This window comes from Emiliania huxleyi (assembly GCF_000372725.1).
Source record: "Emiliania huxleyi CCMP1516 unplaced genomic scaffold EMIHUscaffold_60, whole genome shotgun sequence".
Taxonomy (NCBI): Eukaryota; Haptophyta; order Isochrysidales; family Noelaerhabdaceae; genus Emiliania; species Emiliania huxleyi.
Genome location: NW_005197506.1, coordinates 6,710 through 34,245, shown reverse-complemented (window position 1 = coordinate 34,245; position 27,536 = coordinate 6,710). Strand labels below are relative to the sequence as shown.

At 64.4% G+C, this 27,536-nt stretch overlaps 12 protein-coding genes across 12 annotated transcripts in view; 5 read left to right on the top strand and 7 right to left on the bottom strand.

Annotated features, from left to right (window-relative positions):
* Positions 1 to 812, top strand: part of EMIHUDRAFT_214077 (hypothetical protein) — a gene marked incomplete at both ends in the record, with an annotated part of 1,373 nt that extends 561 nt beyond the window's left edge. The window contains 2 exons of the mRNA XM_005764159.1: positions 78 to 203; positions 522 to 812. Coding sequence (XP_005764216.1) covers positions 78 to 203; positions 522 to 812 — 417 coding nt within the window. The remainder of the gene's footprint in view (positions 1 to 77; positions 204 to 521) is intronic.
* Positions 813 to 2,389: 1,577 nt separating this feature from the next.
* On the bottom strand, positions 2,390 to 3,031 carry EMIHUDRAFT_214076 (hypothetical protein; the record flags this gene model as incomplete). Its single annotated transcript, XM_005764158.1, has 3 exons — positions 2,390 to 2,511; positions 2,626 to 2,767; positions 2,837 to 3,031. The coding sequence occupies 3 exons, from the start codon at positions 3,029 to 3,031 to the stop codon at positions 2,390 to 2,392; spliced, it is 459 nt and encodes a 152-aa protein (XP_005764215.1).
* Positions 3,032 to 4,021: 990 nt separating this feature from the next.
* Positions 4,022 to 5,127, bottom strand: EMIHUDRAFT_357554 (hypothetical protein; the record flags this gene model as incomplete). The annotated part of the gene is made up of 2 exons (XM_005764157.1): positions 4,526 to 5,127; positions 4,022 to 4,191 (listed from the first exon to the last, which is right to left on the bottom strand). Coding segments are annotated over exons 1-2 (712 nt in total), but the record flags the coding sequence as incomplete, so codon positions are not given.
* A 193-nt stretch (positions 5,128 to 5,320) lies between these two features.
* Positions 5,321 to 6,138, bottom strand: EMIHUDRAFT_357553 (hypothetical protein). Its single transcript, XM_005764156.1, has one exon. It carries the CDS (start codon positions 6,080 to 6,082, stop codon positions 5,357 to 5,359), a length of 726 nt encoding a protein of 241 aa, XP_005764213.1. The 5' UTR covers positions 6,083 to 6,138; the 3' UTR covers positions 5,321 to 5,356.
* Positions 6,139 to 10,231: 4,093 nt separating this feature from the next.
* On the top strand, positions 10,232 to 10,680 carry EMIHUDRAFT_214072 (hypothetical protein; the record flags this gene model as incomplete). The annotated part of the gene is made up of 2 exons (XM_005764155.1): positions 10,232 to 10,380; positions 10,659 to 10,680. 2 exons carry the CDS (start codon positions 10,232 to 10,234, stop codon positions 10,678 to 10,680), a joined length of 171 nt encoding a protein of 56 aa, XP_005764212.1.
* Positions 10,681 to 11,511: 831 nt separating this feature from the next.
* Positions 11,512 to 12,064, bottom strand: EMIHUDRAFT_214071 (hypothetical protein; the record flags this gene model as incomplete). Its single annotated transcript, XM_005764154.1, has 2 exons — positions 11,512 to 11,740; positions 11,844 to 12,064. 2 exons carry the CDS (start codon positions 12,062 to 12,064, stop codon positions 11,512 to 11,514), a joined length of 450 nt encoding a protein of 149 aa, XP_005764211.1.
* Positions 12,065 to 12,524: 460 nt separating this feature from the next.
* Positions 12,525 to 15,453, top strand: EMIHUDRAFT_452291 (hypothetical protein; the record flags this gene model as incomplete). Its single annotated transcript, XM_005764153.1, has 9 exons — positions 12,525 to 12,943; positions 13,036 to 13,337; positions 13,412 to 13,476; positions 13,534 to 13,579; positions 13,652 to 13,685; positions 13,756 to 13,869; positions 13,944 to 14,513; positions 14,583 to 14,828; positions 15,376 to 15,453. The coding sequence occupies exons 1-9, from the start codon at positions 12,542 to 12,544 to the stop codon at positions 15,451 to 15,453; spliced, it is 1,857 nt and encodes a 618-aa protein (XP_005764210.1). The 5' UTR covers positions 12,525 to 12,541.
* A 556-nt stretch (positions 15,454 to 16,009) lies between these two features.
* Positions 16,010 to 17,930, top strand: CA1 (carbonic anhydrase). Its single transcript, XM_005764152.1, has 4 exons — positions 16,010 to 16,780; positions 16,942 to 17,098; positions 17,150 to 17,406; positions 17,523 to 17,930. The coding sequence occupies exons 1-4, from the start codon at positions 16,181 to 16,183 to the stop codon at positions 17,640 to 17,642; spliced, it is 1,134 nt and encodes a 377-aa protein (XP_005764209.1). The 5' UTR covers positions 16,010 to 16,180; the 3' UTR covers positions 17,643 to 17,930.
* A 981-nt stretch (positions 17,931 to 18,911) lies between these two features.
* On the bottom strand, positions 18,912 to 20,197 carry EMIHUDRAFT_214068 (hypothetical protein; the record flags this gene model as incomplete). Its single annotated transcript, XM_005764151.1, has 6 exons — positions 18,912 to 18,933; positions 19,010 to 19,074; positions 19,178 to 19,576; positions 19,730 to 19,861; positions 19,964 to 20,038; positions 20,138 to 20,197. 6 exons carry the CDS (start codon positions 20,195 to 20,197, stop codon positions 18,912 to 18,914), a joined length of 753 nt encoding a protein of 250 aa, XP_005764208.1.
* A 508-nt stretch (positions 20,198 to 20,705) lies between these two features.
* On the bottom strand, positions 20,706 to 22,560 carry EMIHUDRAFT_214067 (hypothetical protein; the record flags this gene model as incomplete). The annotated part of the gene is made up of 4 exons (XM_005764150.1): positions 20,706 to 21,398; positions 21,628 to 21,669; positions 21,791 to 21,835; positions 21,916 to 22,560. The coding sequence occupies 4 exons, from the start codon at positions 22,558 to 22,560 to the stop codon at positions 20,706 to 20,708; spliced, it is 1,425 nt and encodes a 474-aa protein (XP_005764207.1).
* A 1,074-nt stretch (positions 22,561 to 23,634) lies between these two features.
* EMIHUDRAFT_104476 (hypothetical protein) lies at positions 23,635 to 26,823 on the bottom strand (the record flags this gene model as incomplete). The annotated part of the gene is made up of 5 exons (XM_005764149.1): positions 23,635 to 24,041; positions 24,251 to 24,659; positions 24,774 to 24,926; positions 25,356 to 25,486; positions 25,881 to 26,823. The coding sequence occupies 5 exons, from the start codon at positions 26,821 to 26,823 to the stop codon at positions 23,635 to 23,637; spliced, it is 2,043 nt and encodes a 680-aa protein (XP_005764206.1).
* A 281-nt stretch (positions 26,824 to 27,104) lies between these two features.
* EMIHUDRAFT_214065 (hypothetical protein) overlaps positions 27,105 to 27,536 on the top strand; it is a gene marked incomplete at both ends in the record, with an annotated part of 1,418 nt that continues 986 nt past the window's right edge. Inside the window, one exon of the mRNA XM_005764148.1 lies at positions 27,105 to 27,402. Within this exon, the coding sequence (XP_005764205.1) occupies positions 27,105 to 27,402 (298 nt within the window). The remainder of the gene's footprint in view (positions 27,403 to 27,536) is intronic.

Here is a 27,536-nt window from a genome sequence, read left to right as displayed (position 1 = left end):
CGTCCGTAGTCGCCGACTGCCTGCCGCCCTCTCCTGTCCGCCTGCCTGATGCCCTCCCATGCCCTCTCCCCTCCAAGGTCAGCGCAAGCATCTGGGGCAGCGGCGAGGGCAGCGGCGGGGGCGAAGGCTCCATCGGCATCGACCAAGACTTCTCCGGGAAGCTCGGCCTCAGCCAGCAAGCAAGCGGCGAGGGCAAAACCGAGGTCGGCAACAAGATCAAGTGGAGCTCCGACGTCCGCGCCTCCATCCGCCCCGCCTCCATCCGCCCCGCCTCCATCCACCCTGCCCCTCTATCCACCCTGCCCCTCCTCCTCCCTCCCTCCTCCACTCCTGCCCGGGCGGCCGCTGCCCTCAGCCGCTGCCCTCAGCCGCTGCCCTCAGCCGCTGCCCTCACCGCTGCCCGGGCGGCCGCCGGTGCACCTCACGGCGACTGTGCCCTCTCACCGCTGCAGATCGAGACCGAGAACTTTGACCCGCCGCCGCCCCCGTCCCCGCCTCCGTCGACGTCGGGGCCCCTCAAGACGGCCACGCTGACGGTGCCGCCGGCACCCGGCAACGCTGTTGGCGCCAAGCTGGCAACGGCACTGGCAGGGACACTTGTCAATGTCCTCCCCGCCGCCATCACGTCAGCGGAGGGGGGAGGCGCCGCGCTCGCCTTGACCTTCGACACGAGTGGCACGGTCACCGCGATCTTTGTCACCGTCCCCGGCACGGGCTACGTGGCGGGCAACACCCTGACCGTCAACAAGGCGTCCTACGACGGGGCGCATGATCTCACCATCACAATCTCGCAGGACAACATCGACGCCTAGCGGAGGTCGAGAGACGCCCTCGACAAGAAGTGACCAACGGCAGCCCCGTCGGATGACACGGAGAAGCGCGAGTAGCGTGCGGGATAAGAGAGCGCATCGGCCATCGCGCGGCGCGCGTATGAACACATGCATCTCGCGTCTGTAATACTGTTGTAGTTGCAGGTGTATTTTATTTTTGCTTGGGTGGGCCTCATGACAGGGTAGGTAGGGTAGGAGCACTTGGAGCACTTGGAGTGCAGTCATTACACATTAGCCTCACATCCAGGGCCGGGGAGCTAAGAAGCTAGCGCACCCAGGTCCCAGCGGGCCGGATGATCGGGATCGGGTTGCGGGCAAGAAAGCCCTAGCCCCGGGGGTGCGCGTTCGCAGGGAAAGGGCCGTAAAGTAAACACGGGTAGGTCTGGGCCCTCCCGTCGGGTTTTTCCCTCTCTTCACGCCGGAAATTTTACAGCAAAAAAAAGAAAAATTCCGCGGAAATCACGATGTCAACCCTCCCCAAGTGGGTGATCTGATGCTTGTAGAGCTTGAGAGTGGCCTGCCATGTCACAAGAAGGACTGTGGTTGCAGGAGAGTACCACCAACCATCACTCTAGTTGGTATAGTACCCCACCTTCACCCACTTGGAGTGCGGTCATTAACCTCACGCCCAGGACCGGGGAGCTGAGAAGCGCACCCAGTTGGCCGGACGCTCGGCATCGGGTTACGGGCTAGAGAGCCCTAGCCCCGGGGGTGCGCGGTCGCAGGGCCATAACACGGGTCTCCGAGGGTTAGCTCCGCGCTCCGGGTTTCCCCTAGCAGCAGACCGCCCCCTCTACTCGGAGCTAACGAATATTCTCCGAGGGTTAGTCCGCGCTCCAGGTTTCCCCTAGCCCCATCGAGTGTTTTCTTTTTTAGTTTCCCATAAGTAAGGTAGGTAGGTAGGTAGGTAGGTAGGGGCAGGGCAGGGGCCGGCCAGGTTTTTGCAGAATTTCATCATGAGGCCCACCCAAGCAAAAATAAAATACACCTGGTAGTTGTGGGGGATGTCTGGGGGGGTTTTACTACAACGCGATGCATGTGTTTTTACTGATTTATGTATGTAAAAGAGGAATGCAGAAGATCGGACAGGGGAGGGACGCGGCCAGAAAGAGGGCGGGCGCCGAGTTTCGAAAGCCGGCGCTTTCGCGCGTTCGAAGAGGCTTTGCACGGAGTTTTTGTGCAAATTTGCGGGGTTGGCCTTCGCGCTGCGGCGAGATGGCACCGCAGGCGGCGAGATGGCTGCAATCTATGTGTTGCGAGCGCTAGATGGCGAAATTTTCTTCGCCTCCGGCGGGGCCGCTCGCCGCGGGGCTAGAGAGGGACTTTTGTCGATGTCGGCTAGAGAAGTGCTGCACCTTTTTGAGAATTTCACCCTACGTTCTAGTCTGAAGGACTAGTCGGTCTCACTACACATAGGACACACCGAACACGGCGACACGATACACGATGTACATCTCCCCCGCGCTGCGCCACCTTAATGCGACTTGGGAAGGTGGACTAGAGCGTCTGCGTCCCCCCCGGAGAGCTGGAGAGCGCGGGGGCAACGGCGCGCACGCCGCTCAGCATATGCTTGAGCAGCACTCAAACGGGGCGAGGGCGAGCCCGCAGCAAAACATGCAAGAGCAGGTGCAGCAAAAGGTGATCATGCACAGCATGAGAAACAGGACGAAATAGGTGAAAACTGCGCATAAAGGGGGAGGGGAAGGGAGAGGCATCGGAGGGTAGTTGCCAGGGTGTCAGTGCGGTGTCTGTGGAGGGGAGTTCGAGTGTGCGTATGAGGGGAGCGGTTGCGCACAGAGACCAGGCATGAAGACGCCGACGTACTGCTGGAAGCGTGCCACCTCCGGGTCGGACGACATGCCTGGCATACCACCGCCACCGCCGCCTGACTTGCCGCCACCTCCACCACCAAGCAGGTCTTGCGCGCCATCCGCCGCCTGACACGGGGGGCAGGGGTTGATAAGAGGGGTGTGTACAGTGCAAGGGCCGGCGATCGGATTGTAGACCCCGCTCAGCATTTCGCCCATCTCAAAGAGGGCGCGATGGGCGGAGTCGGGGACTTCCGGTGCAGATGCAGCACCAGATGCCGTACTCATGGTCTCGGCCTCGTCCAGCGCACCCGCCGCGATCCGCAGGGGCGGCGCCGCTGTTTCGGCGCCACCGAGCACAAGGGCGAGAAGTAGGCGGACTAACGAGTTCATGGAAGGGAAGGGGGTATTTTGTCCAGTGGAACCGTCGGCAAGACGCTGTTTGCAAGTTTTTCTTCTTGGAAAAATAGTAAATGCTTCGGAACGGCTCCCCTTTCTTTATTATTTTGCTTGCCCTGTGTGGTGTCGGTGGTGCGTGGAGTGAGCGCCGCCAGGACCCGGCCGGCTCAGAGACGCTGCCTTTTTTGTAAATCTTTCCTCCTTTCCCCTCCTTTTCCCCTTTGGCGCGCCCTGTTGGTGCGTGCGAGAGCAAAGGGGGAAGTGTACCGGAAAAGAATTAATTTATCAAAGAAGGCGGGGCTGGTGCAGTGGATTCGCTGGCTGGCGGGCGCGGAGACCGGAGTGCGTGCTACCGACTTTACTGGGTATTAGTAATTTACTCGCTGCTCCAGCTGCCCAATGTCAGATCCTAAGCCCAACCCACTCGCCGATCCCGAAGTAGTCAAGGGCCGCGCAGACTGGGACGAGTACGGCGTCGAGGAGTGGGCTGCGTAACGAGGCAATGGAATGCACACATATTCCAAATTAATAGCAACGACAAAAAGAGATAAAAGACCGTGCACGCCGACGCGGTCCACAGGGGTGTTCACATGCCGAAGTGTCCTCGCATGTGCGCACAGCCACAGGCCACAGCCCCTGGTGTGGTGGTGCGAGCAAACGTTCATGTACTCAACCTCTCTCTCACCTCTCAGCGACACCGCCGCCGGCAGCAGAAGGCGGAGAGGCGGCTGGTACGCAGCACGAGACCTGTAAAACATCCCGGAGCACGTTGGGCGGGATCAGGGGCGAGGCCGTCAGCATTCTGGAGAATGGTTGCCGGCACGGGCGCGCTAGCTATGCACTGCACGGCGGCGGCTAGGGAATGGGGGGCGGGCCGGGGGAGGCGGGCGGGGGGGGGGGGGGGGGGGCACCCGAAAGGGGGGCGGTGGAAAAAGGGGGGCCACCGAGGGGGTGTGTGCGAATGAGGGGGCGGTGGAGGCCCACTTGCGAGCGGCTCGTGGCCGTGATTCCCGGCAGTCATGAGGAGGGTCCAGCCGCTTGCGTCGGCGTCCTGGTAGGGCGCGTTGACGCCTCCGCCGCCGTCGAGCCACGCCAGCACCGCCGTCTCGTCGCCTCGCCCCGCCGCGTACATGACCTCGTCGGTCGGGGGGACGGCCGCGCCGCCGCCGCGCCGGAGGCGGCGGAGGGCGGCGGCGGCGGCGGCGGCGAGGGCGGCGGAGGAGGCGAGGACGAGGGTGAGGAGAGCGGTGATGACCCACGCCCTGTCGGCGGGGCAGCGTGCGGGGCTGGGCTGCGTGGGCGTGGAGTGGTGATGACGATCCCCATCCGGCGAGGGGCGTGGCATGTGGCGAGGAGCCAAGGCTGGATATGGGCTGGGTGGGGTTGTGGGTGTGACGTGGGCGTACGCCGGTGGGGTGTGGCTTGTCGATGGAGGCAGGGGAGAGAGGAATGGCAGCGGGTGCGCGCCTGGACCGCCACCGTTCGGGGGCCGCGCCGTCGATCAGGGCGTTCGTCTCGGGGTCGTAGATGGGGTCGGTGGAGCGGGTCCACGCCTCTGCCGCGAGCAACGAGTCGGCGACGAGTTGGAGCGAGGCGGTGACAACGCAGGCCGCCGTGAGGAGGGAGGGCTTGGCGTGGCCGCGCAGCAGGGAGAGCGCGAGGGCCGTGGTGAGGAGGGTGCCGGCCAGCGCGGCTGCGGGGACGTAGAACCCGCCCGGTAGCGTATCATGTGGGGCAATGCCGAAAGCCGGCGGAGGGGGCGGCTGGAGCGGCGGGGCCGACGGCAGAGGCGGCGGCGCCGGAGGTTGCGGCAGCAGCGGCGGCAAGGGTGGCGGCGAGGGGGGTGGCGGAGGGGCCGGAGGCGACGGGCTCGGCGGTGGGTCAGGCGGCGAAATAGGCCAGAAATCCTCGCACGCCAGCTCCAAGTCGGTGTACCCTTTCGCGTGCGCCAGCTTGCAAACGGATTGCGCGATGTCGGCTGCCTCGCTCGGCGGAGGCGGTGGCCGACCGGGAGGAGTCGGCGGCGCCATGCGTTTTGTGGCCGACCGGGAGGAGTCGGCGGCGCCTTGCGATCGCAGGAGAGGAGGCGGCGACCTCAAAGGTTTCAACTGTTGATCATCCTTGCTTGGGGATCACTCACAGACGCTGTAGGATTCCTATGCCGAATGAATTTATTAAATGGCGGCACAGACAGCGGCCACAACACAGGGCATACATCCGTGACCTTTGCTGAGGTGGTTCGCGCGCAGGAAGATTTTGAAATCCATTTCGCAACCGTGGTGGTGAGAATGAATGAAGAACAGGTGAGCCGCGCTCAGCTCACTCGTCCCACACGTACTGGTGGATGTAGGGCATGTCCCACATGTAGAGGCTGATGGCGAGGCGCCCAAACAGCAGCAGCACACACGTTGTGAGCATGCCCTCGAGCAGGCAACGAGTGGCGTGCAGCGCCGCCAGCCCGGCGCGGCCCGAACTGGTCCGTACCGTCGCTGCCGCGCGGTGGCGGATCGACGCTCGGAGCGAGGAGAGGTGGCGCTCCACTTTCGAGCCCCTGCGCGGGATGCGAGGCTCCTCGGCGCCGCCCACCTCGCCGCTCGCCGAGGAGGCGGTGCGCCGCATCGCCTCGCTCCGGTTGGCGCGGGAGAGGCCGAGCGTGTAGGGGAGGCCGACCATCTCCTCGGCGAGGCGCGTGCACAGCGGCGTGAGGCAGCAGAGGCCGAAGCATGCGAGGACCAGGTTGTCGCAGGTGGCGCGCTGGCAGACAAAGAACATGAGAAACAATAGCACCAGCGCCGTCGCAGCGTGGCAAAGAGACTTCCGCTTGATGTTAACGAGGGTGTTGCGGTCGCCGGCCGCGGTGGCAAAGTTGTCAATCGCGAGCTTGTCGGCGGCGGAGAGAAGTACGTGTGGCACCTCGTCGTCGATCGTGAGGACGAAGCATACCGCGACGCCATTCAAGAGCACGCCCGTCGCGTCCACGCCCCCCTGAATGATGAGCAGCACCATGGCGAGGCTGACGCTCGGCAGCAGCGCTTCGAGCGACATCTCGAGCACGACGAAGGAGAGCGCGCGCAGAGAGCGCCACGGCGGAGGGAGGAGCAGCACGCGCAGGTGCCGGTTGAGAAGCTGCTGCTGACGGTCGGCAGCGATCGCGAGGCAGACGAGTACGAACCCGGTGACGACGACCACCAAGTCGAGGGCGCCAAACTTATGGAGAGCCTCCTGCACGTGAAGGCAGTGCGAGAAGTCTTGGCTCTGGACTGAGAGCCAGGCGCTGACGAAGGGAGTACGCGAGGCGTCGACGAAGTTTTGGCACCACTCGTACGCGCTGGCTGCGATTGGGTAGAGGTCGCCGGTGAGCGCCGGAGTGAACTCGTACGTCGTCCGGTTCCAGTGCGTGTCGAACCCCAACGCCGTCTCCACGGGGGACAGACTCCACTCTTGGTCGCCGTCGCCGACGATGTTGGCGCAGTCGGCGCAAAAGTACTGCGGCGACCGCTCGTTGACTCGGATGCACGCCGTCCCGAGGGCGCAGTCCTGATCGTAGACGCACTTTGTCCAAGCGCTGCCAAACGCGATCGAGTGCAGCGCAAAGATCTGCAGCAGCGCAAACGCCAGCGGCACAGTCGACCACAAGCACTGCGCTGACCGCTTGCGAGACACGACGGCGTGGAGAACTGCTACGCCATACAGGTTGACCGAACCTCCCTCGGCGTCTTCAGTTCTCAACGCCGTCGCCAGATCGCTCAGCCGCCCAGCGAGCCTGCGAGACTGCGCCGCAGTCGATGCGACCGGCAGCACACGCACGGACGGAACTTTTGGGCGATAGGACCTGACGTGCGAAAGGCCCCTCTTCGACTGCTCAACGGAGGTAGAGAATATGCGCTGCATGATCTCGACAGCGGGCACGCTGCGAGCCACGCTGTCTCGCAAATGCGGCTTCGACGTGCAAGCTGTCTCGCAAATTCGGCGGGGCCTACCACCAGCCCGACGCTCACTACAAGTGATAGCACTCTGTAGGTTTATCTGTATCCTTTGGTTGCGTTGTTGGCCGCGTTGGGAAGCGTGCTCGCGCATACAGGTGCACTTGATGCCGGCCTACTCCAGTAAGGTTTTTTTCAATTTCTGACTTCCCATGTACTTCCCCCAATGCCTCGCACAACACTGGCCACGGGACTGGCGCGCACTGACTGACTGGCACTAACTAACTAACACACAGGTACACAAACAAACAACTCTAACACTCACACGTGAGTGTTAAGAGTTGTTTGGTATTGCTAAAAATCTCTCTCTCTCTCTCACGTACGTCATTTGTGGGGCCTGGTACACCTGTGAAAAAGAATTTTTACCAGCAAAACAAACAACTGTGAGTGTTGAGAGAGAGAGATTTAAACATTTATTTATTAACCATGTGTTAGAGTGGTTTGGTATTGCTAAAAATCTCTCTCTCTCTCCAGCAAACTCTCCCTCGCACGACAGCGGGTACGGGACTGGCACTACAAAGGACAATCAAAAAAGAATTTCATGCAACCTCCGCATGCGCAGGTGCGCCCAACTCGAGCAGCTCATTCTTGTGCTCCACGTGCACCAAATTCCAGATCTCGACCACCGCGCCGCGATTGCGGCCGTACTCATCGGCTTGCAGCCGCTCGATGGTTCCCTGGAGCGAGTGTGGCGAGGCGAGAGAGGCTCAGTGGCGAGCGAGATGGGAGCAAAATACAGAGGCGCGTCGGGCGACCTTGAGCGCCGCAACTTCCCTCGCGCGCGCCTCGTCCTCCCTCGCGTCGAGCTGCGCCACCCGTGTGTCGTGGGCCTGCTGGGAGGAGAGGGGTAGATCGGCAGCGCGGCGGCGGCTCGGTCATGAGAGGAAACGGCAAGCGGCGACGGCAGGGTGCCGGAGAGTCGGCGAGGGGCTACCAGGGCGGAGGCGGATCGCCTGGGTCAGCGCGTTCGTCAGCGTCTCCCGATCGCCGAGCAGCGTCCTCACCTCCTCCGGCACCGCCTCATCCTCCGCGCTGCCCGCCTCGCGCGCCGCCTCCTCCTCTGCGAGCTCCGACGCGGCCGCCTGAGCAGGTTGGGTCAACGGACACGGTCAAGAGGGTACACGTACAAGCTACACGGTCAAGAGAGTACACGGCAACATTATCACGCGAGTGGCGTTTGGGAGGCCGATGCGCGTGGCGGCAGGGGCGTGGCGCGGTAGTCACGCTGGAGGGACGTGGCTAGAGGGGTGTGCGCCTCCAGCTTCTGCGTGAAGGCCCCTTCGAGCTCGCGCGCGCGGTTGAAGAAGGTCGAGCCCGTCTCCTGCAGCCGTTTTGACAGCTCCTCGTACGCGCTCTCAAAAGCGCCAATCGTCTCGCCATACCGCTCCACCTGGCTCATCTCCATGTCCATCAGCGCCTACGAACATCGGCGAGAGCCTCTCAACCCTCGCAGCACTCCTACGCCAACCGTCTTGCCCCTCCGCGCCTCATAAAGCGCTCCGTTTGCCTCCTGCATTGCCCCCAGCTGGCTCGGGGTCAGGCCCGAGGCGCCAGCGTCGTGCTGCGCCCTCTTCACCAGATGGCGGTACTGCGCGATCTGCCGCTGCGCCTCCGCCGTCCCCTCCGTCTTGGCCTCGCCGAACGCCTCGCTGAACTGTTGAGAGCTCCTCCCGCTTTAGGCCGCCGATCTGATGGGGGAGCGACCGGATGAGGTGGGGGAAAGGAGGGCGAAGCGAGGCGGCGAGGGGGGCGAGGGGAGGCGAGGGGCGGGGCCAGAGAGCGTTGGGGGCAGGGAGGACGCGCGCCTCCAGCGCTGCGGCCACGTACTCGTCAATCGCCTCATTGAGCGCCGCCTGGAACTCTTGCGCGAGGGGCAGCAACGACGCGTGCTGCCGAAGCTTACCGACGTCGCCCCCACCCTCCGCCAACATTTCGTCCCGAAACGCGTCGACGTGGCCAACGTTTGCGGCGGCGAGTTCCGCCGCCCGCTCCGCCCGCTGTTGGCGCTCCGCCTCCGCCGCCTCCTCTGCCGCCTCCGCCTCCTGCATCTCTTGCAGCCGGTCCTGGTACTGCTCCTTGGCGGCCTGTACGGCCTGCTCGTCCACCATCCTGGCAGCCATAGCCTTCAGGTAAGCAGCGTGCGACGGCTCCGGGCTGTCGGCCGCGGTCTGCATCTTGCGCTGGTTGTGGTGTGAGGCGCCATGTCGCATTGGCGACATCTCGGCGGAATCTCTCCATAGCACTCGCCGGTAGTCGAGATATTTGACCCGAGGAAGGTGAGCGAGGGCGTACGGACGATACTCCGCCTCCTGATGAGGCAGATCGGTAAGGGCAAACGGATGCTCAGCAGGAGTCGGTGCGGCGGCGAGGAGGGCGCTCTTTTGTCGGGGACGCGGCGAGTGTAGCCGCTTTGCGCCTGGCAGAGTGGGTTGCCGGCAAAGTTGACGGCGTGGAGGCGCTTGAAGGGTCGGAGGTAGAGGACGGAGGAGAGGTCTCCGATGAGGTTGTTGCCGACGGAGAGCACTTCCAGCGCGGTCAGCGTGTCCAGCCCGCCCACCTCTGTCAGCCGGTTGTTGAACAGCGAGAGATGGGTCAGCTTGGTGAGCGTCTGAGAGGGGGGGGCGGGCGCTCAGCTGGGCGTTGCGCTAGTGTCGGGTCGATGAGAACCGCGCCAGGTGAGACGGGGCGAGAGGAGGCAGGTGGCTGTGGCGTGCGAGAGGGAGGGAGAGAGGGAGGCCGCGGGCCCGAGGTACGGGCGTCTGCCTCGAGGCCAGAGATTCTGGAGATGTTGTTGAAGGAGAGGTCGAGCGTCTCGAGGGAGGTGAGGTGGCCGATGTTCTCGATCCGCTCGATGATGTTGTTGTCCAGCTCCAGCTTCACCAACCGCTCAAACCCAACCAGGTTGTCAATCTTGAGCACGTTGCGAAAGGAGAGGGCGAGGCTTCCCGCGTCGCGCAGGGCCACCTCACGCACGGCCCCGTCGGCAGGCGCCGCAGCCGCGCCACCCGCTGGCCTGTGCAGCCTCTCTTCGCCCTCCCGGCACATCTCCTCGTCGATCACGCCCGGCACGGGTGGGGTGGCCATCAGGGCGGGATGTAACGTCGGCGGCGAGAGGGCGTGCAAAAATGTTCGTAAGAGTTACATACACTGAAAAAAACGCCCTACTATTCGTGCCAGGGGCATCAACGTCTGTGAGCAAGCGCCTAGTGGCATGAGCAAGAAGCGAGCCACGCTGGAGCCGCTGCCGTCGCACTACAATGGCCTCGGCCTCTTGCGGCCGACCGTGTCGGTGCCGCTCGCCAGCGACGACTTCATGGCCTCCTTCCGTGTGCTGTGGGAGGAGCACGTCGACTTTGGAACGTCTCGCTCGCACAAGAAGCTGCTGGCGCAGGACAAGGGGGCGAGCGAATGGCGGGATCGGCTGGCGGCGAAGAAGCAGGCCGAAGCGGAGCCCGCGGAAGCGGCGAAGAAGCAGAAGCGCAAACGCGCCGCGGGCGCCGCCGCAGAACCGCCCCGGCGGCCGCCCCCTGCCGCTGCACCGCCGCCGGCGCGCCCGGCGGTGCTGCCGAACAAAGGCCGGTGGGGGTCGACTCTCGCGTCGCAGCTCATCCAGTAACTCTGTGTCTGATGTGTGCCAGGTGCGTGTTTGATGTTGACTGAGTGTTGGGAAGTCCGGAGGGTGTGGCTGTGGGCAGCCTGTGGGCGCTTGTAGCGCCCGCACCGCGCTGGCGAGTAGGTGAGAGGCACGATCCTCAGGGGCCGCCCCGCCCGCACGGCGCACGCCGCCGCTACATGTACAACATGTGCATGCACAAGCTACACCCGCCGCGGGACCACTCTGCACTCACTGGAGCGTGGGACTCAGCGCGTGGCGGAGAGGACAAAACGAAACCGATCACGGATGTAGAGGGAGCGGACCGTGAGTTGAGGAAATCGGAGGACGCGACCCACTTCGCCACAGACGGTCCCGCGCCTCGCCGCTAAGACGGGTATACGACCGCGGCTCGTGTGCGTGTACCCGTCTTTGTCCGGAGTGAAAAGTCCAACGCGCTCGTCGGTGACGGCGTCCTCCAACCTGCGCCGCGCTCGGCGAACCTCGACAGCGCTTTCGGTGGCATGCAGCTCTTTGCGACAGAAGCCTGGAGAGCAGCTCCTCTGCTGCTCACACGCTCTGCACAGTTGGCACAGCCTACTGTGCGGCTGCCACAGCTGTCACAGCGATGGGCTCGCCCTCACTGGCCCTCAGTCACTTGTGCTGCGGCTTGTGTGAGCGACACTGCTCGGCGACTGCCGGCACACTGTGAGACCATGGGTGTGAGGTTAAACCACGCTACCAGCGCTTGGTCACATCATCCCCGAGGTCAGATCCTTCTACTCTGTTGATGACAAGACTTGTCTACTGGCTAAAGCCGAGCAGGAGGGCCCAGCGCACAACCCCTGGTCAACTCAGGGTCCACACCCCGTAGACGTACACCGCGGTCTACACGGCGGTCACACCGAGTGGCACAGGTCGTGCTCGCTCTCGTCCCGTTCACTTAGCGTCTCGCTCCCCGAGGCCAGAAATCTGCGCGCGCTCTCGTGGGCGCTGCTGTGCACTCGCGGAGAGGCGCCGCGGCCCGCTGCCGCCCTCCGCGCGATCCGCCTGCCGCTCACCACGCCCAGCGTCACCACGCAAAAGATGCCGCCGTTGAACGTCATCAGCACCAGCATGATTGCAAACCTGCACACGGTCGAGGTTGGCGTTGAGAGAGAAGTGCGTGCGGCCGCGGGGACGCGAGGCGGAACACGGAAGAAGCGCAGCGGCGGGGTTGGGGAGGCCTCACCCAAGCGCCACGACCAGAATTTCCTCGGCAGCGTCGCACGCCGCAAGCATCCTGCTGCCGCAGGTCGCTGAGCTGGTGCCGGCAGCGCGCAAGCTACGCCGCCGCGCGAGGAGCAGCTCGTGCGCCACACAGGCCGCGTATACGGCGGCGAGAGAGCAGGCGTAGCCTGCGCTGCTCGTGGCGTGCCACCAGTCGAAGAGGATGTACACGTCCTCAGACATGCTGAAGGTCGAGGCGTGAGCCGCCGCCGCGCCGTGCCGGTGTTTGTAGGTCGATTCTGCGAAGAGAGATGGCGGCATGAAGGTTGCGCCGCGCCGAGAGACTGCGAAGAGAGATGGGAAGAGGCACACGCCCAAGGGTGGGCGACGGCTAGCAACACACTCCTTCCTTTCCGTGTATTCCCTGTGGTGGCGGCGTGCCGTCCTTCCATCCCTCCTTTGGGTAGTCCGACTTCTTTCTTTCTTTTCTTCGAGCCAAAGAATAAAACGGGGGGCGCGGCGGGTGTGCGGGATGTCTGTGGGCCCGAGAGCGATGTGCCATGTGTGTGTGAGCCTTGCGTTTGTTTCATCACATCGATGGCTAGCACAATATCAAAAACAAAGAGGAAAGGAAAAAGAATTCTGCGCCCAGTCGCCTTCGAAAAACAAGAGCAAGAGCCGGGACATAGGCGGCTCAGCAATCCAGCGACAAGGCACGCAATGCACGAGGTCGGACGCCTTTTACTTTTGGCCATGACGGGCGTCATTCACGCCAGCTGCCCTTGCCTGTCCGATCTGACGACCTTCGGCATCGTAGCAGGCGAACCATTCCCAGCAACAATTGGCGGCGAGAGATACGTCTACCCGAGCGGGTACGGCACCGGATGTGAGACTCACGACGACGGACTGGAGCCGTATTGTGGGGATTCCGTCGAGCCACATCCAAATTGGTGCACCAAACCGTGGTGCTACGTGGACATATCGAACTGCGACAAGCGCACGTCGCAGGGTGTGTACAATTCGGACCTCCACTACTCGTACGCGACCTGCGGGTCGACCAATACCTTCGACTGTTGGCGCGAGGGCACCTGCGACCGGCCACTCACCGACCTCATCACACAGGTTCAACTCGCCAAACCCTAACCCTGGCCCTGGCCCTCACCCTCACCCTCACCCTCACCCTCACCCACCCGATGTATACTGTTCCGATACAGGTGAACTCGTACCTCCTGTCGAACGTGAATGAGCTCGAGAAGGCCGAGAGCATGCTCACGGCCACGGGCGGCTCCGACTGCGTGGACTCGACGACCTACCTGACCTCGTGCGACTGCAGCTGCTGCTCCCAGCAGCAGGGCTGGGACAACCAGCGGATCACCTTCGACTACACGACCACCACGCCGTTCGGGGACCGGCCGGACCAGCCGCCGCCGAAGCTGGACACCTGCCTCTCCTCGGCGGTTGCGACGAGCTTCTCCCACGTTGCGCTCCTGGAGGTGGACGACACGACGAGGGTCGGGTACCAGTACTACGGCTCCTCTCTCGGCACCTTTCCTAGACCTTTCCTAGACCTTTCCTGGAACCTTCCTGTAGGTACCAGTACTACGGCTCCTCTCTCGGCACCTACCAGCAGTGGCCCGGCACCATCAAACCGGAGCGTCTCGGGAGCCTTGCTCGAGCCGCCTGTGATGACTCTTCTCCGAGCCGTCCTGTAGGGACGCAGTGGTGCCCGGAGACCTACGACCCGCGCTTCCGAGACTGGTGCGGGATCGCCGTGGCCGTCCAAGCCACTTCCGAGGTCTCCGCGGACCCCTCCTGGCACCCCTGAACTAGGTACGCCGGCGGGATCGCCGGGCCAAAGGCCCTCGTGCTCCGCGCCCTCCTCGCGGCACTGACGCCGGAGCCTGCTCGGAGCCTGCTTGGATCCCCTCCTGTAGGACCTCGTCCTCGTCCTCGACACGTCCGGCTCGATGACGGGGGGGCGCATGGACATGGCGAGCGATTACCAGCCGAGACTGGCCGAGAAACCACAGCACATGCATTTGAGCATGGTGACACATGCTGCACGCGCGACGAGCGACACACCGAGCCACCGAGAGGGAGCCGCTCATGGGTTCACCATCAGGCGATTGATGCGGGGGTCAAAGTGATCGACACGCTGACGAGCGTCGACTACGCCACCGTCATCGCCTTCAGCACCGACGCGCGGCCCCTCGGCGGTCGCAGCACTCTCTTAAAGGCGACCAAGTACAACAAGGAGCGGATGCAGATCTTCATCCGCGGTCTCCGCGCCAGCGGCGGCACCAACTTCATCGGCGCATTCGAGGCCGTGTGGGCGGCCCTCGGCTCGCCGGGCTCCGGCTGCAACGCGGTCGTGCTCTTCATGTCGGACGGCGAGCCAACCACCGCGCCCTCGTTGGATCAGATCGAGGCCCAGGCCGCGGCGAGAGGCGCTCACGTGCTAACCTACGGGCTCGGCCTCGGGTCCCGCGCCGACCTCGCGCCTCGCGGGGGTGGGCGGGTGCTGCGGGACATCGCATGCGCCGCCAACGGCATCTACTACCCGGTGGCCGAGGACGACAACTTGGGCGACGTGATGGCCTCGTACTACCTCCTCCTCGCCCCGTTGACCGAGCCGGGCCAGATGCGCCTCACGTTCTACGAAGACGTCTTCACCGAGAAGGAGCTCCGCACTGTCTCGCCCCTTGTGGTACCTCGGACCATCTCGGACCATCTCGGACCACCCCGGCCAATCTCGTTGTAGGAGCTCCTCGCCGCATGCCTCGCCGCCTTCCGGAAGGACGGCGACGACATCCGCGGCGCCGTCCCGTCGCCGATCGGGGTGGTCTGCATGGACGTGCAGATGCTCGTCGAGACCAGCGTGCTCGAGCAGCAAGAGGAGTACCCGATCCTGCGCGACTACATCTCGCGCCAGAGCACGGCGTGCCACAACCAGACCGCCTCCGACAGCGCGCTCCAGACGCTCCGCGACGACTACTCGGCAGCGTCGGTGTGCCCGGCGCCGGCCCCGCTCCCCGCCGCAACGACGCCTCCGGTCGAGGCGGGGCTGCTCCGGCGGACGCCGGCACCGCGAAGCGAGGGAGCCCAAGGAGCCGCGCACTAACGGCTCGTGTTGTTCCATCCATCAGGCGGACTGGCACCGCGGACGAGGGAGGCTGCCCTGCCGGAGAAGGTCCGCACCACTGCCGCCTCAGCGGCGCTGCGCCACGCTCCCCGCCCCCCCCCCCCCCCAAACACGCTCTGTGGCTGGCCTTCTAGGCGACGACGACGCAGCTTTCCCTGTCGGTGCTGCCGCCGGTGCCGCCGCCGCCGCCGTCCTCCTCCTCATCGTGGCGGTCGCTGGCTACTGCTGCCTCTGCAAGCGGAAGAAGAGGCGCCCCTGTCGGGACCTCCCCGCCAAGCCGAGGCTTCCCACGACCCACCCGTGACATGCCCTGCACGTGTCCCACAGGCCAGCGGCCTCGAAACCGGCTCAACCAGCCCGCGACGCATGCTCGACGAGGGGAAGCGCTTCCTCCGCCTCCTCCTACCCGCAGGCTTCCTACTCCACCAGCTCCGTGGTGTCGGCGCCAGTGGCGCGCCAGCTGCTGGCCACGCACCCGCTAGCAGCGTGAGACGCAGCGTCTCTTCACGGCCGCGCGGTGTGCACAGGTACAGGTGCCTGCCGCGCCCGTGGCCGTCCGCCCGCCCATCGTCGTGCAGGCTGGCAGCTGGGCTCATCTCGGCTCATCTCGGCTCATCTCTCGGCTTATCTCCGCCCGTGTGGTCGTGCAGGCTGTGCCCCTAGCTGTGCCCGCAACTCCGATGGGGTTGCCGATGGCGGAGGAGGGCCCGCCCGCCGCCCGGGTCTCGACCTCGCTCTACCCGGCGATGGGTACGCCAGTGAGAATCGACCTCAGATGCTGAGAGGGGGGGGGCACCGCCGCCCCCGCCGCCGCCGCCCCCGCACGCCGCCACCGGCACCGCCGCCCCCGCCCCCGCCCCCGGCCCCCCGCCGTAGAGAGGGTTGTGTGTGTGTTTGGTGACCTGAGACACACTCTGAGAGATGAAATCACACACCCCAGCCCCCGACACACACGTGACACGATCACTAACACGGTGTCAACTCGAAGCTGTTGTATGGTATGTATTGAGCTGTGAAGAGTCAGAGGGGAGGTTTTTTGCGTTTGGGTCGGTGAATAGTAAGGTACCGCTCACCACGTTAGAGCTGCTCTGCGTCCGCTACGTTCGTAAGCACCGTTAGAGCGTGCGTCCGGCAGGTGTCCGGCAGGCTACCTCCGCAGTCCGCACCGATTGAGTGGTGCGGCAATAGCAGACAGGGCGACGGCGAGAGACGGCACGATGGGCTGCACGCAGAGCAAGCACGACGCATCGGAGGACGCAAGCAATGGCACCATGCTGCAAGCAGTCCTCGGCCACCTTGGACAGCTGGACGGCGACGCGAAGCTCGATCACACAACTATGTCCATCGTCTATGACATCTTCAAAGACATGGACAAGGATTCGGACGGGACAGTGGACAAATCTGAGTTCGAAAAGTTCCTCTCGACACACCCGGCCGCCAAAACGCTGTGGGAGGGGGAGGGGAAGGCGTCGATGAGCCGTTCGCTCAAGGACGCCATTGCAGACGAGAGGCTGAGCTTTTACGAGCTGGTGGCCGCATTCGCGCCCGAGGCTCCACATCACGCGGGAGACGCGAGCGGCATCGGCGGGCTTGAGTCGCTGATAAGCGATGCAGCTTGGGGCTACCGTGGCTACAACGGCCCGGAGAATTGGGCGCTGCTATCGCCAAAGAACAAACTGGCAGCCACGGGCAAGGAGCAGTGCCCCGTCGACATCTTGCCATCGACGTGTGTTCCCTGTCCGGCGGTGGATGGAGACGCGAGCCTCGCCTATGGCGTCGGCCCAGGCACGATCCTCAACAATGGGCACACGATCCAGGTGGGGTGGCTGCGGCGAGGGTGGCGGCAGAGACAGTGGCGGCCGGGAGCGGCGGCGGGGCCACGCGCAGCAGCAGTAGGCTTCTCGCTTCAGCAGCAGTAGGCTTCTCGCTTTTTCCTAACCACCCCTAGGTAACCACCGCGCCGCCTCGGCCGCCCCAGGTCAACTGGAAGGGCGGGAGCATGAGTGTCGGAGGCACCACCTTCGAGGCGGCGCAGTTCCACTTCCACACCGCCTCGGAGACCACGATCCGGGGCATGCAGTACCCGCTCGAGATGCACGTCGTCCACGTGACACCCGGCGCGAATGAGCGAGTGAGTCCAGAAGTACCACGCGCAAACCTCAAGACCATAGCACGTTGGCTCCTAGGCGAGCCGATGCGCATCGCCGTCCTCGCGGTCCTCTTCGAGACGCGCACCGACGTCGAGGAGGTGTTCCTCTCCCAGTTCTTCGATCAGCTCCCCTCGCATGTCGCGCACGACCAGGATGATGCAGAGACCCTCACGCGGCCGGTTGACCTGAGCTCCATCTCGCTCGATGGCGGTTACTACCGCTTGCGAGGCTCGCTCACCACGCCACCGTGTACGGAGGGGCTCGAGTGGTCTGTGCTCGCCTCGCCCCTGCCGGTGCCGGTGCTGTAGAGCGATACCATCGCCACAACCGCTACTCTCCCAGCCACACTAGACAGCACTCCCCCTTGCTGCGGAGCACAGCCCTCTCACGCACACGGACCGCGCTTCAGATTCTTCCCGCCCAACTCGAGACCTTCCGCAAAGCGCTCGGGAAAACGGTGCGCAACTTCCGTCCAACGCAGCCTCTCAACGGCCGCTCGATCACGTGGGTGTGCGCATGCCAAGCATGAGGCACTCGAGATGAGGCACCAGACCATTGCTTGAGCCGTGACGACGCGAGCCAAGGTGCTAGGCAGACGAGCAACCCAGGTTCGCGGCCGCTCACAGGTAGCCCCATGAATGATCCACATCGCAATGGCGGACCCTTACAGATCACAGATCACAGATCACATCGCAATCGAATAATCGTGGACGCACGACGACGTTTCACTTTCAGCACACCTGTGTTGCCAGTCGCGCCTGTCCCGTGCCCAGTGTCGTGCGAGGGAGCTTTGTTGTAAAATTCACTTTCAGCATGGAGCAGGAGCCGTACGTGTGGTTGGACCTGGTCTCGGGCAAGCACTACGTTTGCGACCGACTGACTGGCGACAAGATCGCCTGCACCGCGAAGGGCAAGCCGCTGCCAAAGTTCAAGCCCGGCGTCTCTGGGGTTGTCAAAGCGCAGGCGAGATCGCAGGCGGGAGAGCCCCTCTGCTCCTGAAGACGCAAAACTCATCTGCCACTTCAGGTTCCCTCATCCGCATCGGCCGTCGCAAACGACCCGCCGTCACCCCGCCCGCCTCCCTTCGACGACGACGAGGCCCGCAGCAGCCGCACACAGACCAAGGGACGGTTTGGCATCATACCGCCAACCGAGGCCGAGCTCTGCATGCGCGAGCGTGGCCGGCTGCGGCTGATGTACCCAGAGAGGTCGATCCAAAGCCACCCCCTTCCCAGCCCGGTCCCTCCCACGAGCCCACACCGTCCCGTGTGCTATGCAGGGAGGCGCTGGCGGAGGCTCGAGACCAGGCTTTCCGCGCAAAGGTGGAGGAGAGCCATAGAAACATGAGGGCGGCAGACACCAACCCAGGGCTGTCAGCAGCAGCACGCGCACCGCCGAAGCCACAGCGGAAAACGAAGGCGCTGAAGAGCCTCGGCGGGGATCGATCGCGATTCACCGCAAATATGATCTATCGTCCATAAGCGTGGCTTGGCGCTTGCGCTGTTTGTTAAGCGAGATAGAGTCCTCCCCTCCTCCCGGCCTCCGCCTACTTTCCTGTGGCCAATTCTCACTGCTGGAGTTTCTACTCCTCAGTCGCGCTCCCAATACGTGCATCACTTTTGTGACGGTGTTACGGCGCCCAGTTGATTGCGCCTACTTTCATGAGCGGCGACATGGTAGTTATCGAGATATGGTTGATCAAAGTTGTAACACCGTCACAAAAGTGATGCACGTATTGGGAGCGCGACTGTCCTCCCCTTCGCACACGTTAAGATACGAGGAGTAGAGCTATGCGGCGTCACACCGCGACACCGGACGCTCTCACATGACGCATCAGGCAATCGCCTCGAGATCTCTCGTGCAAACAGACTCGGAGCCCAGGGAGAGCCAGCGGACTCGCCCGTGTACCGCTCGGCGGATGAGGTCCATTCCATAGTGCCTTGGCCGCACTTGGCATCCGCCTACGTGGAAAGAGGGAGAGGGTCGGGAGGAAGCAGCGCCTGGGCGAGAGAGATTCCGTTTCGGCCCATTGCTCTGTGCCTACTGCCTCCTCCTTCTCTCCACTCTCTCAACGGCATCTCTGCGGCAGCTGGCCTTCCACTGCCCGCGGTACACGTTGCTGCTCGCATACGCCATCGTCCCCTCCCCTTCCCTCCTGCCGTCCAACCACTTCCCCTCGTACATAGCGCCGCAGGCGTATGTGAGACGGCCGGTGCCGTGCCGCAGCCCGTTGCGCCACTCGCCCTCATACCGCGCGCCGTCGCTCGCCACATACTCACCGCGCCCGTGCCGCCTGCCCGCCGAGACCGCACCCGCGTACCGGCTTTGGTCGGGCCACGTGAAGGCGCCCTCCCCCTCTGGCGTGTTCTTAGCAAAGTCGCCCTCATAGACGGTTCCGCCCGGCCACTCGAGCCGGCCAGCCCCGCTCATTGTGCAGCCCGACAGCTCGCCACTGTAGGCGCTCTTCGAGCGAAAATACACAGCGCCGTCGTCGGCTGCAGCGGAGTTGTCGGGCCGCTCCACTATCCTAGTGCGGGCAGAGGGTTCCATGAGATTGGCGTTGCAGCTTGGGGACGCACTTCAATCTCCATCGGGCGGTGTCAAAGTAGCATCTACCTTTGCACGCCTTTCCATCTGCTCACTCGAGATATCCGCACTGCACGCAGTCTCGCCCTCAGCCATGAAAGCGTACTCATAACTGATTGCCACGTCGGAGGCGCATCTGAGCGGCTCTTCAATGCGGCCCCCCTGCGGCGATTCCCCTGCCGCTGGTAAGTCTAGGCTCACGGATCCAATCAGAGTGTCAGCCGTCAGCCCGCCACACGACCACACCTAGAGAGCGATGCGTACCGTGCGTGCTACGCGCGATGTGTGCCACTGTGGCATTGCTTGCATTTTTGCCTCCAACACCGCTGCGGCTGCCGGCTGAGGACCGGCGAGAGGGACAGAGAGGGACGGCGCGTGGAGCCGCTCGCTTTCTCGCGAAAGCGGAGCGCGTGCCAGCTCAGCCGCGCCGCGCCTCACTCTGACGTACGCAGAGGCCTCGAGGCCGCGGACATCGACCTGCGAGAGCTGCAGCGCCATTGCGCGCCCTCGGTGAAACGGCAAGCGGAAGCAGGTGTGAAGAGGCGGGGTTGTGCGTTTATGTGAAGAGGCCAGCTCCCAGCTGGGCTGAGAGGCCAGCTTGGGAGCACGGCGAGTGGCTGGCCTCGGACCCGGGTCCGGTCCGGTCCGGTCGGTGCGGTGCCGGTCCACGCATGTTGTCGCATCGTGAAAGTAGAGATAGCAAGTAGTCAGCGAAACATACACACGTCGTACGACCTTCGTACACGAGATACGTACGGCTCTGATCGTAATACGTAAATCAGAAAATGTGGGCGCACGGCGTGAGCGGGGAGCTAGGTGAGGAGACAGTGAGTGCGGTGTGGTACGCGGCTAGAGCCGTACTGCCGGCTCTCGGCTCACACGGCTTTTTATATGTAGCATTTACGCGTGAGGTCGGGCCGGTCGCTCGCGGAGAATCTTCGAACATCATATGCGATATGGGTTTTCAGACACACGACATTGCAAACCAGACGCCGTGTCATGGCAGTCAAGGCTCCACTCGCGGGCAAACCAGGACGCCGTCGTCGAACGGGCTCCCCATCACCAGCCGATCTCCCACCGGAATGCTGAATGAGACCCCGGCTAGATGACGCCCCTGCATCCCGACCACCTTGGCCTCGTCCGTCGCCAGATCGAACCGGAGCGCGCCGGACGGCATCGGAGGCGTTGGCGGCCCTCCCTCCTCGGGCCGCAATAGCGTGTGCGGCCTCGGGCTTGGCCGGCTAGCGGCACGCGCCGCCGCGTGCGCCGCCGAGGCGTTGGCGAGCAGCGCGGCGAGAGGCCTCCAGAAGTGGGCGCTCGAGTAGCCCACCGCGCCGGCCCAGAGAGCGCCACCCGCGGGCTCGAGGTGCAAGTTGTCGATGAGGTGTGGTGCGAGGAGCGAACGCCTCTCCTCCAGCCGCGCGGACGCGCCCGAGCCGAGGACGTCATACTCGACCACCACCCGCCGAAAGATGTCGCTCACGTAGAGCCTGCCGCCCAGCCCGCCGCGCGCGGGAGACCGCGGCCTCACCGGCCGGTACGCGACGCCATTCCACACGACACCTCTGCGGCCAACGGCAGTGCACGCCGTCTCTCGGCAAGTCGCTGGCCCGTCCCGGTGCGACTCGAGCCCTCCGTCGCAGTAGCAGTGCCAGAGGCGCGAGCGCCGAAGCCGAGGCAGCAGCAGCTTGGCGGCGATCTCCGCTCCGAGATAGCGAGAAAGGGCGCGCGCCTGGGACGAGATGCAGGCGAGAGGACGCGAGTGGCGCCAGGTTGGCGAGATGGTGCCGATGGTGCCGAGAGGAGGTGGCGAAATGCGGCCGAGAGGCGGACTTGAGATGCCGAGCCGAGGTACAGCCGAGGTATAGCCGAGATTCACTGAGGGTGCGCGCCGCTGCGGCGAGCGGTCCGTCGGGCGGCGGCGGCACGCGGTCGGGGAGAAGGCCCGCCGCCGCACCCTCGTGCGACGCCTGGATCAGAGGCACGGGGTTGGTACCCACCCTCGCGTGCGCAGGGAGGCGGCTGCACGCGAAGGGAGGAGGCTGATAGAGGCGACAAGCTAGAGGCCGTGACTAGAGTGTAGAGACGGACCGGCTCGTCCACGAATTGCGTCATGTACCACTCTGTCGGGCTGACCTGAGGGGGAGGGGGTTCCGCGAAGGCTCCGAGCACGCTCCGAGATGGATCTTGGGTACCCACGCTGCGGGTCGGCTCACAGGAGCAATGTCGTTGATGGCGGCGTTGAGCTTTGACGTCAATGTTGCCCGCTCGCCGGGCTCGCCGGGCACGTCCCGGAAGAGCGCGGCGGTGACCGGGGGCAAGGCTGAAAGCGCCACCGGATGACCCGCCGTGCCGGCATCGGCCCCGTCCTTGGCAGTCGGACGGCTCACCCTCCAGCGCTCGATCCTCTCGCCTCCGCTGCCAAAGGCGTGGTTGACTGCAAAAAGCACGTCGCCGTGCAAGCCAAGTCCGTGCAGGTGCATTGTCGTCGCACCGGCAGGCAGAGGCACCTCGAGCGGCGTGAGTCGCGGCTGTGCAGTCATCTCGAGCGCCCAGATGCGGCCCGGCGGAATCGTGGACGCCGAGGCGCCGTGCACGTCGGCGGTGGTGAACTCGTGAGAAAGGGCGTCCAGCTCGCCCATGAGGACGACGGGAGGATCGCCATCGAGAAGGACGCCGTCCTCGGCTCCGACAGGGCCGGCGAGGCGTGAGCATTCACGGTCGAAGCGCGACAGAGTGGGCGGAGCCGGCAGGAGCAGCGCGTCGAGGAGGCTGACACGGAGCCAGCTGAGAAGATCGCTCTCGAGGAGCGCCACGGCGAGCAGGACGATCAGCACCGCGGCCGAGGAGAGGCGCGACATGCGATCGACCGCACAGCTGTGAGGGGTGCAGCTGTGAGCGCTGTCAGAGCGGTGTTTACCCGAATACTCGAGTAGGAATTTTTTTCACCCCCCCCCCCCTCCCACACACACCACCACCTACCTACCTCGAGAACTACCTACCTATTGCGGGGCCCTCTGGGGCGGTCAAAACCGGACCTGCCTACCTATTGCATAGGGTCTAGCGTGGGGAACAGACCCCCTACCTATCTGGGTAGGAGCCGGAACCCTGGTGTGGCGGGGAGCAGAGCCGACAGCGTGGCAAAATTTTTTTTACCTTTCTCCCTCGCACGACACTGGGCACGGGACTGGCGCGCACTGGCACTAAAAAGAATTTTACAACAAGGCGGTCGCACGACACGATTCACGCTAAAAAGAATGTTGCGGGCCCGATCGAGAGACGGCGGCGGCGTGCCGTCCTCCCATCCCTCCTTTGGGTTGGAGCACTTGGAGCACTTGGAGTGCAGTTGGCAGCCTCACATCCAGGGCCGGGGAGCTCAGAAGCGCACCCAGCGGGCCGGATGATCGGGATCGGGTTACGGGCAAGAGAGCCCTAGCCCCGGGGGTTCGCGTTCGCAGGGAAAGGGCCTTAAAGTAAACACGGGTCGGTTGGATGTTTTCTATCTTTCTTCACACCTGTGTTAGTGCCAGTGCGCGCCAGTCCCGTGCCCAGTGTCGTGCGAGGGAGTTTTGTTGTAAAATTCTTTCTTTAGATCGAGAGACTCATCACATCTCTCTCTCCCAATGGACGTGCACACCGCAATCTCCCTAGATCAGATCTCCTACGCAGGCTCGAACAACAAAAACAAAATGAATGAGGACAGGTGCAGCTCACGAACAGGCCACATGATCGTGTCCAGGTAAGGAGCCAAAAGCACGCTGCACGCCCGCACTGCGCACATCACCGGCCGGGGGGGGGGGGTCCACCACCTGCACACTGCGCAGAAGAACGCGAAAATTGAAAAAGTGAAGGCACAAAATTGCGAGGCGAGAAGACGGCTCCGACTTCGCCTCAGGCCCCGGGATCTTGGTTGTGGAGCGGAAGAGAGCGCATCTCTAGTGGTAGCAGAAGTAGCAGCTGCCGCAAAGCTGGGTTTTGGGGCAGTGCTTGTCGGGGTTGTTCTTGCACCACGGCATGCACACGTTTGCCGGCGGCGGTGGCGGCCCGCAGGGGTCGCAGTACTCGAGCGTGCCGCACGCGATGCGGCCGCCGTCGTACCCATGCACCACAAAGGCCTTGCCGAGCACATCGAGCGAGGTGCCGCCCGTGACGGCGGACAGCTTCCCCTCCGCGTTGCCGTTGGTGGAGGAGACGTAGGAGAGGCTCTTCTCCGTCCACGGGTCGGCGAAGCCGTTCGTGGCGTAGTGCCCGCCAACCTCGCTGGCGGCCTCGCACGAGGAGCCCGAGTGGATGTGAAGGCCACACGAGTTGCCGAACGAGGCGTTGTACCCGCCAGCGCAGCCTGTACGTGGCACGGACGGAGAATGGGCTGGACGAGGGCCCGGGCGAGGGCGCGGGCGAGGGCGCGGGCGCGGGCGAGAGCGAGGGCGCGGGCGCGGGCGCGGGCGTAGTCGCGGTCGCGAGCTGCGCGCGGTTTGCCGAGGTCGAGGCCCTTGAGCGTATAGTCGAAGTACTGCGTGGTCTTGTCCACTGTAACCATCGTGATGACACCCGTCGCGTCGGGGAAGGCGCCGTAGTAGCCGGGATAGGTGGCAAAATTGGTCACGCACAGCGGGTCCACCACGGGCTCCATCAGCGCGCACGCGACGCGCCCGCCGTCTGCGTCGTGGACGACAAAGGCCCGGCCCAGCAGGTCGCTCGTAGTCGCGCCCGTGTCGGCGTCGAAGTTGCCCGAGGCGGTTCCGGTTGTCGTGCTATAAAACGCGACGTAATCCTCGCCCATGCCGCCGTCGGACCACGGGTCGGCCGCGGGGGTTAGGTAATAGTGCCCCCCGACCTCGGAGGCGCTGGAGCAGGTGAAGCCAGAGTGGATGTGGATGCCGCACGCGTTGCCGGAGAGTCCGAGTGGGTCGGTGCCGTTGCAGCCCGTGTCGAGGCCCGACAGGTCGTAGACGAAGGTCTGTGGGTAGGGAGGCGTGGGGGTGTGATCGGAGCCACAGATAGCAATGGGCAGGGCGGGGCGACGGCTCGGGAAGCAGGCCTGCACGCCATCCCCGTCCGAATACAGGGAAACCTTGCCAGTGACCGACGAGAAGGGGCCCCCGTAGCCCGGGTAGGGGCCGAACTTGGCGGTGGCGAGCTCGATCTTGGGGCCGCACTGGGCGCCGAGGTGAATGGCGGGAGCGATTGAGAGCATGTTGTCGCGGACGTACGTAGTTGTGCTTGGCTGTGGCGGGCTGCAACACACCGGCCCGAACTAACGGCAAATTCCGGGCCGAAACGCATAATCATATCTAAAAGTCGAGCGCGCCTGCATCTGACTGCAGCAGCCTCGATCTGGATGCATCTTGCTCGCTCGGCTGTGAGAGAGAGTATATAGAGGAAAAGAATCTTACAATGAGGAAAAGAAAGGCAACCTTGGGCCCTTACCTCCACACGGTCTACTGCAAAGACAAGGAGGGCCCACAGCACACACACCAAGAGTGCATGTGCTGCTTGGACATCAGAGGGCCAAGGGTTGGATCAAGCTGTGGGAAGGGACTCGAGATGACGCGCGAGCGGAGTACTCGCTGTCCTGCTCGGCTTGCACGGCGCGGAGCGAGTGCACCCAGTGCGGGGCACCGTCATCCGTCTCCATGCGAAGCCAATCGCGCACGTGGCGGTAGAAGCGGTCACCCTCGGGGTCGAACTCGTTGAACCCGAAGTAGTTCCAGCTCCACCACACGCGGTCGGCGGCGCGCGACAGGATGTAGACGTCGCGCCGCGAGAGCGGCGCCACCTTCTCACCTGGCGCGGGGGCAAAAGCATGATGACGGCGACATGCAACAATCCTCGCACCTAGGTATTATTTGCCAAAGTATACAAGAAACCCGCCTAGCTGTGTGTGCTGCGAGGCTTGACGCCCCGCCCCCCGCGGGCCCCCGATGCGCGATGGCCGTCATGATGTGGGCACACGCTCTCTGTACACACGCTCTCGTGCCATCGACTCATCAAGCTGGACTAGCCCCGGCCCATTCAACCCCGATCCATTCATGAAAGGCCGGGTCAGAGGGTTCTGCGACCGCAGCCTCAGAGTCTGCCGCCACGCGCTCCGCCTCGGCCTCAGCCGCGGCCTCCACGCCGGGGGCGGCGGGGTCGGGGGCGGCGCCGAGGGCGGCAGCGTCGCCAGCGGCGGTCGGACCCTGCGTGTCGAGCGACTCGGGGATGTTGCCGCTGTCCGAGTCGGTGGCGGCAGGGGTGCCGGCGTCGGGGGCGGCGGGGTCGGGGTCGGCGCCGAGGGCGGCAGCGTCGCCAGCGGCGGTCGGACCCTGCATGTCGAGCGACTCGGGGATGTTGCCGCTGTCCGAGTCGGTGGCCGCCGGCACGGCGGACTGGAGGGGTGTGTCGCGCGGCAGTCCGAAGGTGGAAGCTGCCGAGTCGACGATCTCACCGCATGGCGTGAGCAGACCCATGGTGTCCATTGCAGCGACTCGCATGTACTCGATGACGTCCTTGAGACCCTCAGCGTCGACCTCGTTGGGTAAGGTCTTGAGCCACTCCTTGACGCCCACGGAGCCGATCGACTGCCTCATCTTCGCCTTCTCCTGCAGCAGTAGCAGGTAGCTCGCCAGCGGCACGGCCATGAAGCGCGGGTAGCCGGCCTCGTGGCATATGAGCTTCACAAGCATGTGGATGAAGCCGCGCCAATCGCTGGCGCGGGGCAAGATGCGGAGTCGGCGAAAGAAGGCCCGGACAGAAGCGTACTTTTGGTCGCGTGACAAGAGCTCGAGGCAAGGCCCGAATTGTCCGGAGATGAGGAACAGGCGCTCCGTCTCCATCTCCCCGGCCGTCCACGCCCCTTGCTTCTCCATCTCAGCCTCTGCCGTGACACGCATGGTGCAGAGCTCCTTGGCGGCCTTGACGCGGACTTCAGGTATGACCCAGTTGCGCATCTTTGTACGCATCTTCTTGGAGCGGAAGACATCATCCTCTTTGAACATGCTGTCAAGCGCATCGTCGACCTTGTTCCTCGTGAAGATGACCTTCTTTCCCCGCTCCCTCGCAGCCTTGGCGACGGCCAGCTCGCTCTCCGTGAAGCGAGCCGATGAGTTGATGACAATGACGTGAAAGAAGAGGAGTCCCATGTTTGCCACATACGTGTCGGTTGGGAAGTCTTTGGTGCCCGCGCCAGGTGGGGCTCTCCTGCTCCTGACAAGGGACACGACAGGCTCGCAGCGCGGTGCGCGGTGGACTCCCACATCCACTGGCGGTCTCATCTCAGTCTAGCGACCTGCCTCCAGCTTGTCGCTGGCAGTCTCTCCTCACACTGTGCCCAGTGTTGTGCGATACGATAAAATTCTTTTCGATTCTCCTCCCCAGGCTCCCCGGGGCTCGGCCCAGGCGCTGCTGCTCAACGACCCCACCGATGCTTGGCCTCGGCGCGTACGAGGACTCGCCCGTGGCAGCCGACGCGGAGGAGGCCGCTGCGGCGCCGAGCGCAGTCCACCTCTCCATCGTCGACTACGACGACGCCGAGCCGGAGGCGCCCGAGGTGGCCGCCGGCGAAGCAGCAGCAGCGGTGCTCGGCGCCTCGCTTGACGACGAGGCGGTGCACAAGGCGGGGCAGCACCGGAGCGTCGGCGGCAGCGGCGTGCAGGTCTCCATCGTCAAGAAGCCCGCCGCTGCTCCGGCGGACGACGCGGCCGCGGCCGGCGGCGATGACGGTTCCGCTGGCGAAGGCGAGGCATCCGCCGCCGCCAAGGAGGAGCGAGGCGGCGCGGCGCGCGCGCCGTACGTGATACCGGACTCGCCTCCCGGCGACGTCGACCCTGGCCTCGCCGAGCGCTTCGAAAACCTG

Coding starts and splice junctions, on each gene's coding strand:
- EMIHUDRAFT_357553 (XM_005764156.1), bottom strand. CDS start 6,082: ATGTCGCTCGAAGCGCTGCTGCCGAGCGTCAGCCTCGCCATGGTGCTG.
- CA1 (XM_005764152.1), top strand. CDS start 16,181: ATGGGCTGCACGCAGAGCAAGCACGACGCATCGGAGGACGCAAGCAAT. Junction 16,781..16,941: donor ACAATGGGCACACGATCCAG/GTGGGGTGGCTG, acceptor CGGCCGCCCCAG/GTCAACTGGAAGGGCGGGAG. Junction 17,099..17,149: donor CGGCGCGAATGAGCGAGTGA/GTCCAGAAGTAC, acceptor GTTGGCTCCTAG/GCGAGCCGATGCGCATCGCC.